Below are 15777 nucleotides of genomic sequence, written 5' to 3'. Positions count from 1 at the left end.
TCTTTAACCCTGTAATACTTCATCTAAAGCTCTGGCTACCTTGATTTCCATTTGTAGCTCTGTCGTATTAAAGAGCCACCCTCCGCCTCATGAGACGGTCATCCCTGATCAGGCTTTCTGTTCTACGGTTCTCATTTATACATATGATATGCTAATTGGGTTAAAAAGGTGTGAAATGGAGAAACTCTGCAGCAACAATAGAGCTTCAATGGTCTTTCTGAGCCAGAAAACTCAGCAAGCAGTGCACTTTGTAAATGCTTTATGCAGATCTGTGACTACTGTAACTACTAAATCATATTGTCTCTCTGGAACATAAAGGGTTTGAGCTCAGTTTTGTATATTGCTTGGCAAATAAACCTTGATGCATACTGTGCACAGACTGCTGCCCTTCGTGGCTTCCAGTCTTTTTAATATTGACAGACATAATGCACTTCCTGCTGGGTGATGTGCAATGATTTCATGAGAGTAATGTCGTTTTTTTTCTTAAAATACTTTAAGACTAAGCACTGGCATGTTGCTTTTTGAGATGCTTGAGCCTCCTTCATGTTAAAAAAGTAATATATAAGTAATTTCTCACTTCCACCAGTCTGGCAGTGATCAGGCCTGGCGTGTGGCTGGGGAAAACTGAACTCGGCTGTCTTAGAAATGTGACACATCCTAGTAATTTCATAATTTAAGGAGAGAGGGAAATTGCTTTTATATTACATAGCGCCATGTTAATTCACATCACTATATTTTCCCTTAATCATTAAAGTCATAATTGACAAATCTACCCTGGGTGCCTTTGTCAGATGTCGTTTGATGATCTGACACATCATGTGCAACCAAAAAGCAAAACAACTGTCTGAAAGTGATGTTGTCTTTTATTGTATTATTTACAATATTGATGCAAAAATATTTAAATAGGTAATAAACATTACACCAAGCTGGTGAATAAATGAAAAAAAATAAAAAATAAGTTTTGCTTGCCAGTTAAATATTACAGTCAACAAATGCACTTAACTTGTACTCCTTTACTAAAAAACTAATAAAATAATAACATTCCAATAAAAAAAAATTAAACACCATCATCTTCAATCGCTTCTGTTCTCCAGCTGTCAATGAGAATATAAAACAAGGTAGAGAAAAATACAATAAAATGGGCGACTAGCTTTGTTTCCATTTTACGTCTTTCTGTTTGAGTCATTTTAAACACTGAGACCCCATAATGTACTTTACCTTATCTAACTAAAGGTAATGAAGTTACCTAAGAGCTCAGATCCTTTAAATTAACACCTGCTGTCGAAAATTTGATTTAGGAAGAGGTGCCCCCAGAGCACGGCGCCATCAGCTACCACCTGCTTTGTGCTTGAGAAGGACCTGGTCTCCTAAAGTCTCTGCAACTGGAAAACAGTAGAGGTGTAAATTTGTAGAGATCTGCATGTAATTTAGCTTCACCAGAAAGACTGAAACGAGCACTTTAATAATCAGTGTGCAACACTCAAGTGAATGATACGTTCTGTAAAATTAAGTGGATAAATGTTCAATAATGATGAACTATTTGCAAATGTCAGCATCTCATTGATTTTTGTTTGCTGTTCGTAATCACCATCAACAGAGAACCTTTCTGTAATGAGTGTGGTGCAAATATGTTCCAAGATAAGGGCTGCAAACCTTCCTTATTTTTATTTAGTCCATGTACCTCACATAGCCTGTCTTAATTAGCCAAACAGAGACTGAGCTAATCCTTGACAAAACACCAAAGGCCGGTCTCTGGAGGTCTCACTGTCAACTTGAAACCTGAAAACAAATCACATAAGAGTCACTCCTCGGATGTTCAATAATCAGGACTACTGATAGCTGTTTGTGATGAGCTCTGTGGCATGTCTCTGTTTTCCAGACCTAAACTATCTCATTTTAAGATCCAGCGATCATGCAGAAAAAATTGATTTTCAACACTTCGGTTTCCTTGTAAACACATTTCTAATCAAGCTGTTGACATGAAATTCACATATTTATGCCAATAATGACACCAGACATTCACACATGCAGGGAAATCAAAATAAGCAAGCATATGAATTAAGTTATGTCTAATAAAGTGCATTGATACATGAAAAGGGGAGCAACTAAAAGGCACAGAAGCCAAGAAATCAACAGAGTTCAGTATTTAGGGAGTGAACCAGCTCCCTATCAGTGTCAGTCAACTTTTCCATTTTCTTCCTAATTGATAGCAATTTAAATGTGGTCTCACTATCACGGTATTACACAACAATCCTGTTTTAGGGCTTTAACTATAAAAGATGAGTGAGAAGAGTAATCAAAAGTGTTGTCCATGAGCAAATGACCACTTTACATAAATCCTGTAAAACCTGGGATCAGCAGGTACAGTTTTTCTATTGCAACAAGAAATTCACAGCAAAACACTCCACTACTGAAGGAAAAACATGCTGAAACTTGTTTAAAGTTTGCTGCGCAACATTGGAACAGGCTGAAATAATCAAACAATATAATCTGGTCAGATGGGACCAAAATGGAACTCATTGGATGCCACTGCACACCTCATCATTGGAGGAGGAAAAGTAATAGACATCCTCCCAAAAACAACGTACCAGCAGTGAATTTGGGGGTAAGTACATGGCGCGAATGGAGAAACGCACTGAGGCGATCTGAAGATGAAACAAGGGTACATAAATAAAAAAGCTCAGGGAATGACCCAGTCAATCAGCCAACTTGAAATAAAAATCTATGGAAAACTCAAAGTGCATATGAGAGGCCACCCAGTACAAACTCTCCAATATAAGGAGAGTTTGTACAGAATAATTGTTCAAAATCATACCAGAACAATCCATGCAACCTGTTTCTGCATTTAGGAGACATCTGGAAGCTTTCATAACCAAAAAAATCTTTTATACTTAGTATTATTTCAGTAAGCATGTTTAGTTAATATTCCCTGTGCTCCCTTTGCAAACTACATAATTTATGGGCATATTTGTTTGTGTGGATTATTACTTTGGTTGTTACTGACTTCTGATAGGAATTTCAAGTCAATAGGCTCATTTAAAATACATTTCATGAGAAAATGTTGACGCGTTCAACACTTATTTTACCTGCGGTACATGCTTGCTGCTCTTTAGCCGCCGTTAGACTGTCCTGAAGCATTTCAGCTGTTATCATTCTGCTCACAGGGTAGTTTAGTCTTTACAACCTGATAAATCCAGCCACACTTCAGAGTTAAATATAAAAAATATTACTAAACGGCAGCCCCGACATCCCTAAATATATACGTCACTTCAGTGCACCGTTACTGATTTGCTTGCTTTCCAGTGTCACAAATTACAGACTGTCAGATCCAGCCTCCCCGGTTGGCTGATTCATAATTTAAAGCAATCATACACACACACACACACGTGCACGCACTACCACACTCATATACACAAACTATTTTTTTTGTGACACGGCGAGATCATGCAGTCAGTCCCTCATGATTGAATCTGTGTCTCTGTGGTGAGGAATCTCTCAGCGTTAAAGCGCTCTCCATCCTCTCGCTCAAACACTCGACATCAGCTGCTCTCACTCTGCCTGCAAAATGACACATTCATCAGGAAAACACCAGACGTGAACCAGTGGTCCTCAGCACTGTCTGTGAATCGTACACGCACGCTCGCGCACACACACACACACACAAACACACACTCGCATGCGTCCGCCACTTGATGATGAGGGGGTAGAGGATTATCTAGCTTGATGAGCAGATTTGCATAACTGCTTGCAGAGTTCCTGCATGGCCTTTGCAATATTGTCACTCGACAAATTATAATTTCCTTGATGAAAAATTAAGAATGTTATAAAAGGCATTTGGCACAGTAATGAAAAGGTGATAAGACAGGAATTTGTAAACCTAGTCTGTAAATTTTGTCCAACAGCAAAAAAAAAAAAAATTCTGCCCAAAACTGGTGCACAGTTCTCCTGGAGAGTAAGGTTCACACTTTAGTTGCTCAACTCGCATATCCAACGAATGCAATCCCAGGTTTCAATAACTTCTGTCCTGCTTGGAGAAAAAAGACTGGGTAGAGCTGGCCTCACCAACCCTGACATTCTCAACAGACTGATGACTGAAATAACAATACATTGTAAATTGAAATATCTGGTCTGATTTTTCCCACGCATGTTTGTTTTCTGACCAGTCTGAATTAATAAAAAAATTTCTGGTACTTCTTAGTTACATAAAGTCTGACGAGGGCAACATTTCAGCAACATTTGTGGTGTAAAGAGCTGCTACTCAATGGGTTACTGTTACGTCCACTCTTACCAGAAGAGTTTCTTTCTTTTCTTCTTGTGTTTGTTTGCACGACTGCTGTCACACCTTGATGCACAGCTGAACTTGCATCCTCCTCATTAGTGGATTGCATAAAAATGTCAGTCATCCGGTGCCATGACCTTACCCCTTGGGCTTCTGGGATGTGGTTGTCTGTGAAGCTTAATCCTGGTTTCTGCATTTGAGAGTAATTCTGTGGTTTGATTTCCTTGTTTTGGTGAACTTCTGGATTTAAGAAGTTTACTTTGTGTTCTCTGACTAGTTCTTCTCCTGTCTTGTGGCCAGCCAGCGAGGTTAGGCATTGTACTTTTGCTTTCCTAGATAAGAATAGTGTTTATTTTAATTCAGATGGGGGTACGTTTGTTTTGGCCTTGGGGACCTGGAAGTTTATTGCTTCTTTTCTGCTTGTCAAGTCATGTGGGAAACCCTGAACTTGTAAAAAAAAAAAAAAAAAACTTTTATGCAGAATTGGATTTTATTCAGCAGTTTGAAGTTGTTGGTTGCCAGATTTATTTTATACATGTTTGTGTTTTCCTGTGTGCCTCCTCGACTTCCATTTTAAGGGGTTTAACAGTTACCACGCAAAATGTTGGTGTTTGACTAATGGGTTATCTATTTGCCTCAAAGAGATTTATTTTCTTTTTCCTTTTTTGTCACACCTTTAGATTATACCAATAACTTACCTTAATATTAAATAAAGGCAACTAGTTTTTGCTTAAAAAATAAAAAATAAACATTATCTAAACCACACTGGCCTTTGTGAAAAGGTGTTTAATCTCCCTGTTAAAACTTTAATTAAATGTGATTAACCACAACTCACTGTACAGTCTCTTTTTCTTATTTTTTTTTTTTTTACACTATTTACCTTTATGTGTATCTGCATACATGCATTTGCTGCCACATTGCCACTAGCACACCTGCATTTCCCCACTTTGGGACAGTAAAGAATATTATATTATGTTTAAAAGCTGAGTCCAATACAATTTGGTTCAATTCAGTTAATTTATATAGCACTAATTCACAACACGTTATCTCAAGGCACACATCCCATTCTTCTTTGCAGCACTATACATCTTTGATGAGGTTTTGTTTCCATCATACATACTGGGGATCCAGGAACCATGTGGAAAGTTAAATGTGCCCAAGAGATAAGCCACTATCAAAAACATGATTGAATAAACTATTAGTCCATCACCATTTTTCAGTTTAGCTTTAACCAGCCAGATCAGTAGAGGTGTGCCAGCTTTTAAATTACATTTTCAGGAAAGCATGGCTGTTGAGGAAAAAAACAATAAAATGTTGCCACCAAGAAACCCCTTAAGTGATATTATTTCATCTACTTCAAAGCAAAAATAGTCTCTAATTCTCATTTCTATGTCACTTTAGTCACAACTGGGTTTACTTCTGTTATTGTTTCCTGAGGCGACACCCCAAACCTGCTCTGGATAAAATTAAAGATGCCCCACGATGTAATGGCTTGTAGAAGCATTAACAGCAACAAATTGATGAAGTCATTTTCTGTATGACTTTCCCGGTCTCTCACACTCTCCAGAATAAATGTGGTTCTCTCTTCTTTACGACTTTGCTTCAGTTAATTGAGGCTTGCACACACTTTGCTTCTGCAGAGCTGTTCTGTTGAGCTCCCAGCAAAGCCTTTTAAATGCATTTGAGATCCTGGACTTTGAATGAGCCATAGCAACACCTCGGTTCTTTAGCTCTTTCATCCACTCTGTTTGAATTTGCTGTGATTGAACCCATTGTCCAGGCGCTTGACCCAATTTCATCCAAGCTTTAGCTGCTCAGACAGATGGGCTCAGATTTGACTCTGGAATATTGTGGCATACAGAGGAGCTCGTGGTTGAATCAGTTACTGCGAGCAACCCAGATCCGAAGGCCCACCATCAACCACCAACTACACCGTATGAAGTAATTGGACTGCCATGCTGGGTTTGATTTTCTCTTCACTACTTAAAAGTAGAGATACATTTGTTAAAGCCACACTCCTAAATTTCTTTACCACATGTGTAACAACATTAACAGAAATCAAGAAAATGTTTCTACCACATTAGATGTTATTATGCATATAGAAATGCCAACAACAATCTGTGATTTGTGCTCATGTCGGTGTAAGGTACTAACCTTGCTACATGGCATTATCCAGTAGGCGATAGCCAGGAAGGGCAGACCTACAGTTACCCCCAGGACTGTCCAGCACTTCACGCCGATGGACTGCTGCCTCAGGCCGGGTAGGTTTTCATACCAAATGGTCAGCAGCTGCTGCTGGCAGTTGGGATGTGCAACGAACTGAAGGCAAAGAATAAAATATATAAATGAAAGATATCTGTAAATAATAGGTACATAGAAGTGGACAAGCAGGGTAAGAGGGAAGCTCTTGATAAAATATCAAGAAAACAAAATCGGTCTTTAGTCTCATTATGTTCATGAATATGATTTTTTTTTTTTTACTATGATCATGGTAGTAATGTCATAAAACTAAACATGAGAGGCATCAAATCAATAACATTTCTGTGAGTTAAGATCTCTGAGTCAACACGGCATTTCTGATATGACTCCAAGAGTGATATTAAACTTTAGAGACACGTAATTAAGTAAAGATAAACCACTATGTACACATTAGCACCTTAATGTTTTTCCCAGCAAAAAAAATAAAACTATAGATATAATTTACCGATTTTAAGAGCCATGAGTAGAAACACAAGGGAAATTTCTGCAAATGATTCAAAGCTTTTAACTGGGAATTATATCAAAACATATCAGATGACTGGATTTTTGACATTTTATTTTATGAAAAATAAATGCATTCTTTCTTATTTGAAGGCAGAGCTGTGTTTCATGATTACTTTATTCCAAAACTCGGTCAGCATTACGAAACTACATAGACTAGTTTTAAGGTTAAAATCTTCAGCCTCTGAACGCTTAGTTATATTTTAATGTGCTCAAACTGCAGTGGATGACAGTTCTAGACTTCAGCGTTTATCTGGGCCTATGCTCCAATCAATGCTCCTGTTCAATGTGCACAAGAGTTGGTTTAATGTTTACTTTTTAAAGTGACAAACATCCAACAAAATAAAGCAGCGGAAAGTAAAGCGCTACCTTTGTCCGTCTGCACTTTAACATTAAACCAAGGGTACAACCGTGTCAAAAACATAGCACGATACACACAAAGAAATGAACATGTTTCTTCTACTCGTTGAGGTAATTTAGGTAGAAAGCTGTTTCTACTCAACAGAAATCTAATTTCATAAAGATCTAGATATGTTACTCTGTAAATATTTGTAAAGATGACTTTCAGTCTAATTAATTTAGAAGAATAAGCCTGAGAGCAGGTTACAAAATCACTTTCATGTAGGATTTGCAAGGGAAAGCATGACAGCGGGCAGCATATAGCAATGACTGAGTGCACACATTAATTAATGACATTACTCAGAGAGATAAATGAAAGGCAGCAAAGGTCTTACGGGAACAAAGAGGATAGATGCTTTTCTTTTAGCTGGAGGAAGGATGTGGAAAGCAGAGGAATCAATGCTCAGATGATGGCTGATATTAACAACCTAACTCCAAGTGGAAGGGTTATTATGTTAATGTTTAAGGTTTTGAGAAGCTGGTTTTCTCTTGGTTCAGACTTGCTTTCTTTGTTGCCTCAATGTTTTCATCTCAGCCGTTCCCAGCTCTGCACCTCTACCCTCTTTCCTTCCCAGTCAGGTCGAATTTATCTGATGTAATCCAACAATAGAAACACACATGGATGAGGTGTATTTGAACAGCAATTCAGCCAACAAAACCCAAGATAGCATTGTTTCCAGTTAGCAGTCTGTTAAACCGCTGACCCATGCCCTTTTTTTCTGATTGTGCTCAGAAAGGCGCTCAGCGCAGTCATGCTCCGCCTTGTTCCCATGGCATCGTCTCATTTCACTGCAACTTCAGCAATTAGCAGCTTGCTTTGGACACGCTTTTGTTTACAAGTTAAAAACAAAAGGCGCCTCAAACAGCCTGCCTGCTGCTCAACACATACATATATACACAGATGTGTGAAAACAATTGCTAATATAAATATACACGCTGGTTGTTCCTGGTTCAGAAAAACATACAGCCTCGGTTCCGAACAACATGAAATATGAGCAAACGGGAGTTTTGTGAAGTGAAATGGGGAAAACGGATTTAATTTGACATTTTAAAGCCACCTCTGCTCAGTGCGGATTAAGTTCTCCCACAGGTGGGGCTGTCAGTTGCTTACTCTTGGTCCTTTAAGGCAACAGGCACAGCAGCACAAAAGCTCACACATTTTTGTACAAATACTCCCAGTTTACCCACATAGTTAATGATCAGAAGCTAATGCTGCCCTGATTTACAGGTTACCATAAATAGTCAGAAGCTTTTTTTTTATTTTTTTATTTTTATACAGATACACCAAATGAAAGATAAAACTGTAACTCTTCATTTTGTTTAAACATTTTGTGCTAATTGTATCAAACCTACACATTTTAAACCCTGAACAATCAGTGTAATTTGATCCAACTGATGCTCTAAAGAAAAATAAAAAACATTGTCATCTTTGTTTAACCCTTCTTCATGTTTGCTCTGTAATTCTTTTTCAGGACTCGTGATATAAATTGATCTGTTTAACTACACACGCTCATAATTTGTATGCATTGTGTCATTTCAAAACAGCCTGACGTGGCAAAGACAGTTTGACATTTATTTATTTATTTCCCCATCATAGCTCACTTTTCCATAGCTGGAGATGAACATCTGCTCAGAGAACTTCATGGTTTTATTCTGCATAACTGTGCGTGTGCCTGCCTCTAGCGTAACACATTTTCATGTTTCAAACAGCTGATCACGTTAGAGGCAAATGGCTTTTGTGATGGCCAAACTCATGGCCACACCTTAAAAGTCTGTACCACACATGCACTTTTCATTTACCAATCAGTATATGCACACTTTAGTTTGCAATAAAACTTTATTGAATAAAGTTTATTCTTAGTTTAAGTACATATGTTCTATTTGTAAGCGCGCACATTTAGTTCACTTTTGTACTTAGTCAATTATCCATATCTTTTTTTGTGTTTTGTTACTAATCTTTATTTCTTACCTTTCATGGTGCCTGGGAGTTTGGCCAGACAAAAGATGGCTGCCAGGGCTGAGATCAACTAAATACCGGGGAGGGGAAATTGGACTGTTCCACCTGCTTTTGCTGGAAGGGGGGGAATTTGTATTTTTCTTTCTTTGTTTTGTATTTCACTTAGGGTTTGTATTTAGAGGTTGTGTGTTTTTCATTATTCTTAGATTAGTTTATTGCCAAACTTAACTATACTGCTTTGTTCTGTCATTTGTGAGTGTTTGTTTGGTTTTAATTACCCCTATTGTGTTATTGGTCTGATCAGCCAGTGTATATATATATATACCCTTGTGTGTCATTTGTTTGTAGGTCAGTTATGTTTGGTTGTGCAGTCAGTTAGTTTGGGCACAGTTTGCTTCAGTTAAAGTTTATTTTTATTTATTTTTTTACCTCTTTTATGACTCTGGAACCCACCATTTTTGTACTTTTGGGTTAAAAATAAAAAAAAAAACAACTTTTGAATAATTTCCTGTGACTCCTCATGCATTTTTTACCTCGGTTCATCACAGCTTTCCAAAATTTTGTATAACAAAAGTGACCATATAAATCCCATGGGGATGACAGTCTTGCATGCTTTAAAAATTCCAATAATCAAACATTGGTATTTATACACAGACAGTTCCTGAAAATGCTGGATTATTTCTCCCAAAACGAGGAACAGCACATGTTGTAAATTGAAGCTCGGCCTTTCTTGGTAGGACTAAGCCTTTAGGTGAAGGTACTTTAATAAGTAGTTGTAACACCCTCAGCAGTCACATCATAACCAACTCATGACAGATAAAACTTTTTTGTTCGACAAAAATTGTAGTCTGTGCTTCTGTGTCAACATTTAAAACCACAATTTAACCCATACTAAAAGTCTGTCAGTGACTTGAATTTTAGATAATAAGAATTAGGAACGATTAGGCTGACAATAGGAAAGTTGTTGGCAGATGTGGTCCTGGTTGCTTGCCGTTGTTCAGTCAGGTTAGCTAAGGCCACGTGGGTCCTTCAGGGGTTGTTAAGTTTATGAAATATAAGCAACTTATCATAGTTAGGGGGAAATGTTGATTTTGCTTTACAACCTGCTATATTTGTTTTGGTACATTTATGATTTGTATAGCTGTTAGGTGTTTCACAACGTCTAAAGTTATTTGTCCCTATTCTTTAAACTGCAGTCTTAATTTGATTATTTATTAGATACATTCTGAAGGAATAGTTTGTCTAGAGGAAGATAAAATTATGAGTTGTTTGCTGGTGCAATTTATTATTCATATGAGATTATTGTTGTATCCTGCACTGATATTATTCATTAATACAAACTTGTTTCTATCAGTGCTTTTATGCTTGGTTGGCTGACTTTTCCTCTCTATTTAGTCTGTGACAGACAGCAAGCTTTATTTATCTGTTCATAACACATTCATTTTTAAGCTCTTTATATAACATTTTTTGTTGTACTGCAATATGTCCTCAAAAAACCCTCAAATGACTGGATTATGTCAGGTGGATTTACTAAGCTTGGAAAGTCTGCCACTAACAATCACAAGCACCAAATCCTAAAGTATACCATGTTGCAGTGAGGGCAATTTAAGTTTTTGACTGAATCTTATCGCTTTCTGTTGGCTTTTAACTTGCAATTTCTAAATAAACCAGGATGCCACCGAAAAGGATGAGTAAAAAGTAAATCCAATGCTCTGCAAACACGTCCTGTATTGATAGCAGGACAAAAACAGCAAAAAATCTACCGAAATACGCTGAGGAGTAAAGATAGAGAAGGGTTTGAGCCAGTAAAATATTGACTTTTTGGGGATATTATAACCAGCTATTTGCCATAAAACTGTGTGTAATATCTCTGATTCAAATTCTTAAGTTAATTTCTGAAGATCTGAGCGAAAGCGCCCACTAATATTCATAATTACGACAGTGTAATGTGATTTTCCGGATGGAATAAGGCAACATTTCAATATAAAGTGCAGCAGTGATCAGTTGTAAGTGCAGGAAAAAAACAATGTGCAAGAGCAGTATACAGAAGAATGTTCAACCATTTGTTTATGTGCAAAAATAATGGTGCAAAAAGGCAATAATAGTGCAAAAACACAAATGGATAATGAAAGATCAGCAATGTTTGTAATACTAAATAAAGATGCAAATGTGATGCAGAGTCCAGTTTAGAGTCTGATGGCTGCAGGGAAAAAGCTGTTGCAGAACCTGGTGGACTTGCAGCGGTTGCTGCGGAACCTCTTACCAGAGTGCTGCAGGGAGAACAGTCCATGATGGTGGTGTGAGGGGTCCCTGATGATGTTACGGGCTCAGGACACGTAGCGCTACATTCACATCTCCTTAATGGAGGGAAGAGGAGCCCCGATGATCCCCTCTGCTGTCCTCACCACTCTCCTCACGTTCCTCTAGTCGGAGGCGCTGCAGCCTCCACACCACAGAGAGACACAGCTGGTCAGAATGCTCTCTATGGTGCTTCTGTAGAAGGTCGTGAGGATGGGCAGGGGCAGGTAGGCTCTCCTCATCCTCCGCAGGAAGTCCAAGCGCTTCTGTGCTCTCTTCACCAGTGACGTGGTGTTCACAGACCAGGTGAGGTTGTCTGTGATGTGCACCCCCAGGAATTTGATGCTGCTGTTGATGAGCAGTGGAGCGTGGCGAGGCCGGTTCTTCCTGAAGTCGACGATGATCTCCTTCATCTTCTCCACGTTCAGGATCAGGCTGTTGTCTCTGCACCAGCCCACCAGCTGCTCAACCTCCTCTCTGTAGTCCTGGTTGTTGTCGTCTCTGATCAGGCCCACCACCGTTGTGTCGTCTGCAAACTTCACAATGTGATTGATGGTGAACCTGGGGACGCAGTCGTGTGTCATCAGGGTGAACAGCAGTGGGCTCAGGACCCAGCCCTGAGGGGAGCCCGTGCTGAGGGTGATGACATCAGAGGTGTTCTGACCGACCCGGACCGACTGTGGTCTGTTGGTGAGGAAGTCTGCCAGCCAGTTGCGAAGGGGTGTGCTGAAGCCCAGATGTTCCAGTTTTCCCACCAGGTGCTGTGGGATGATGGTGTTGAATGCTGAACTGAAGTCCAGGAACAGCATCCGCACGTGCGTGTTCTTCTCCTCCAGGTGTGCCAGGCTCAGGTGAAGAGCAGAGGAGGTGGCGTCCTCAGTGGAGCGGTTCTGTCGGTAGGCAAACTGGAACTGGTCGAATGTCGGGGGGAGACTGGAGACGATGTGTTCCTTTACCAGCCTTTCAAAGCACTTCATCATGATGGGAGTCAGTGCAACAGGCCAGTGGTCGTTACAACAGGTGACTAGAGATTTCTTTGGCACCGGGATGATGGAGGCAGACTTGAAGCATGCTGGCACTGTGGCTTGGTCCAGCGAGGTGTTAAAAATATCTGTGAGGACACCAGCCAGCTGACCTGTACACTCCCTGAACACCCGCCCAGGTATGTTGTTGGGACCTGGGGCCTTCCACGAGTTGACTCTCTTCAGAGTCTTTCACACGTCGGGGTGTTAAGGCAGAGGACCTCCTCTTCCTACTAGGGAACAGCTTTCACTGCTGAAGTGCTGTTTAGTGCCTCAAACCCCCCAACAAAGTTGTTTAGTCCGTTGAGGAAGTCAGCATTAACTTCACCCACCGGGGGAGAGGGCGTGTTGTAGTCAGTAATTGCCCGTATACCTTGCCACATCTTCCTGGTGTTGCTGGCGTTGTGGAACAAATCCTGCATTTTCTGACTGTAGCTCTGCTTTGCTAACCTGATGGCTCGGTTGAGGTTGGCTCTCGCTGTCCTCAGTGCCTCCTTGTCACAATTATAAAGGAGGCCCTCAGGGTCAGTAGTTATCATAGGTGCCCATGTGCTGTTGTATCTGTCCAATTAAATTTTGTTTATTTATATAGTGGAAAATCATAATGTCAACTCAAAGCATACTATTCAGATCAAACTGTGATTTCTGAGTCAAAATACAAAACAGACAGAAAGAGAGACGGTGATGTGTCAATTTATCAGGGAAAAAAAAATCCAGTAATGTCTCATATGGTATTTGTAAATGTGTAAATAATATTAGAAGGAAAGATATAACTTGGTACACATTATTAAGAGATTTTTTTAATGTACCCGCTAACAGATCTGATTGAAAGTTTGTCTGAGTAAGGGGGTTGGTCACTTTAAGTTTATACATCTCCACATCCCTTCAATATGTGCATTAATTCATTTACTTCACCTTGCTTTTTACCATGTTATTTTTTTTCCTTTTTGTTCTAGCGCTTTATCAACATTCTTCATATGTTGTTACATATTGAATTTTTTTTCTGTTTCAGCAATTTCCTCTTTCTTACATTTACTTACATTTTTTTCTTTTTTTACTTTATATCCTTCAAATTTCACTCTTTTTTTGTATTTTCGGTAAACGCCACTGTAACTAATCGTACCTTTTTGACTTCATATTTGATGGCCAGCTTGACTCGGCTGAGGCAGGGTCGGTTGTAGGGGCTTGGGGGGCACTGATCCACGTCGCCGTTCAGAATGGCCTCAACCTCTTCCGTGTCTCGACAGAGGTCCAGCACGCCCACCACAAAGTCCTTACACTGCATGGACAACTTACGGTAGTCGTTCTGCAGAAGAGAGGAGGTTAGCACTACCATCATAATTAAAAATAATGCCAAAAAACTAATTTTACATAAAAGTAAAAAAAAAAAGTGTTTCCTGTGTTTTTGGTAGCCTTCTACAACCTTGTTTTTCTAACCCATAAGAACCAAAAATCAATAATACGATATTTATAACTAAGCTTCCTAACCTAGCCTGTTAAACATAAATCTGTTCTAACATGTGCTTTTAACAAGTTACCTGTAATTGAGGACATGTTGTTGGACTTTTGAAAGCATTAAATTAGTGAAACTTTACCTTGAGTGAAAAAAGCAAACTTTTTTAAAACCAGCTGGTTCTGTCAAAGTTGCTGACAAGGCACTTCTCCATTTCTCTAATGATGTCAACACAACACAAACTTATACAATGTCACTTGACTGCATTGAACGGCTGGTTGATTTTTGACTTTAGATTGTTTTGGGTTAAAGGTGACAGTAGTACGTAATGTGCGATTTTACAGATAATTTAATGTGGGGTCAACTGTAGGTTCTTATTGCATATTCTATGTGTGTTGTGTGTGTGTATGTGATAAATTGCTCATTTATCCTCTCACCTGACATTCACATTTCACACTTTAAAAGAAAGTCCTGAACCCCTTGCACCTACAGCTTGACAAAGCCTCTCCTGACTTTTGACATGATAAATGACACTCTGTTATTTGCAATTATAATATGACTCAAGGCGTTGAAATAATGAATGAGTTTCCCTGACATTTCTTGACCTCTTCTTAGGATTCATCCCAAGAATACCTTTGACAAAAAAAATAAATATGGCATTGCATGAGCACAGCAAAAAGCAAACATCTGAGGTAAATAGGAAAATAAGAAAAAAATTAAGCATCTCAGTGTTTTTATTTCTTATTCATGGTGCCTATCAGGTTTCATATTATTCACTTGGTTTTATGTCCATTTTTAATACGGAAAATTAGAAACAAATATGCAACAAATTTGCCACCAAATGATGGTAAATCCATAATATGTCCGGTTTTAAAAATACCTTTTATTAGGTCCACATTTCTGTATAATTATTTTTTTGTTTGTTGCTCTGAAGTAGAATTCTAATCTTAAATGTAATGTTTTCATTAGCTTTAAGTGTAAAATCATCAGAACGAACAGATATTAGGATTTGAAAACATCAATCTGAGTGATTAATTAATACATAGTGAATTGAAAAAGTATTCACCCTCATGAGCATTTTTCATGTGTTTTTGCCACACAACATGGAATTTGATTGTAATGTTTGAGAATTTGCATCATTTCCACCAACAATATTTCCTCCCCTGTCCTGACTGACCATTTCTCAACTGAATTTATTTCCCCTCAGAAATTGATGTTCTTGTTCATAATGCTACTTCCTCATTGCTTGTAGCATTAGACAATGCAGCAATGTAGCTTGAAAAACAAGTTAATTATTCACGGGAGGCTGGCTCCATTGAACTGTGTACTTTAAAGAAATACTTTAGGAAATTGGAGATAAAAATAATGCTACAAACATCTGGAAAAAAACAGCCTACTTTTCCATTTAAAGGTTTCTAGCATTTCCTTTTTTCACCTCCAGAATATTGACAAAAATAGAACTATTCTGTCCTGGAGTGATGTACATGTAATTACAATAGTCCAAGAATGGACTATTGTAATTCTTCACTATCAGTAAGTTAACATAATGCAGTTCAAAGCCTTCAGCTGAGCCACATTGTTGCAGCATGAGTCCTGAAGAATATTGGCT

At 38.7% G+C, this 15777-nt stretch overlaps 1 protein-coding gene across 1 annotated transcript in view; it reads right to left on the bottom strand.

Annotated features, from left to right (window-relative positions):
* Window positions 1–15777, bottom strand: part of trpc7b (transient receptor potential cation channel, subfamily C, member 7b) — an 82569-nt gene that overhangs the window by 46169 nt on the left and 20623 nt on the right. Inside the window, exons 3-4 of the mRNA XM_012871856.3 lie at window positions 13839–14021; window positions 6434–6598 (exon numbers count right to left, since the gene is read on the bottom strand). Of these exons, the coding sequence (XP_012727310.2) occupies window positions 6434–6598; window positions 13839–14021 (348 nt within the window). The remainder of the gene's footprint in view (window positions 1–6433; window positions 6599–13838; window positions 14022–15777) is intronic.

This window comes from Fundulus heteroclitus, chromosome 23 (assembly GCF_011125445.2).
Source record: "Fundulus heteroclitus isolate FHET01 chromosome 23, MU-UCD_Fhet_4.1, whole genome shotgun sequence".
NCBI lineage: Eukaryota > Metazoa > Chordata > Actinopteri > Cyprinodontiformes > Fundulidae > Fundulus > Fundulus heteroclitus.
Note: the sequence above shows the minus strand (reverse complement) of the source record. Positions and strands in the feature narration are given on the sequence as shown.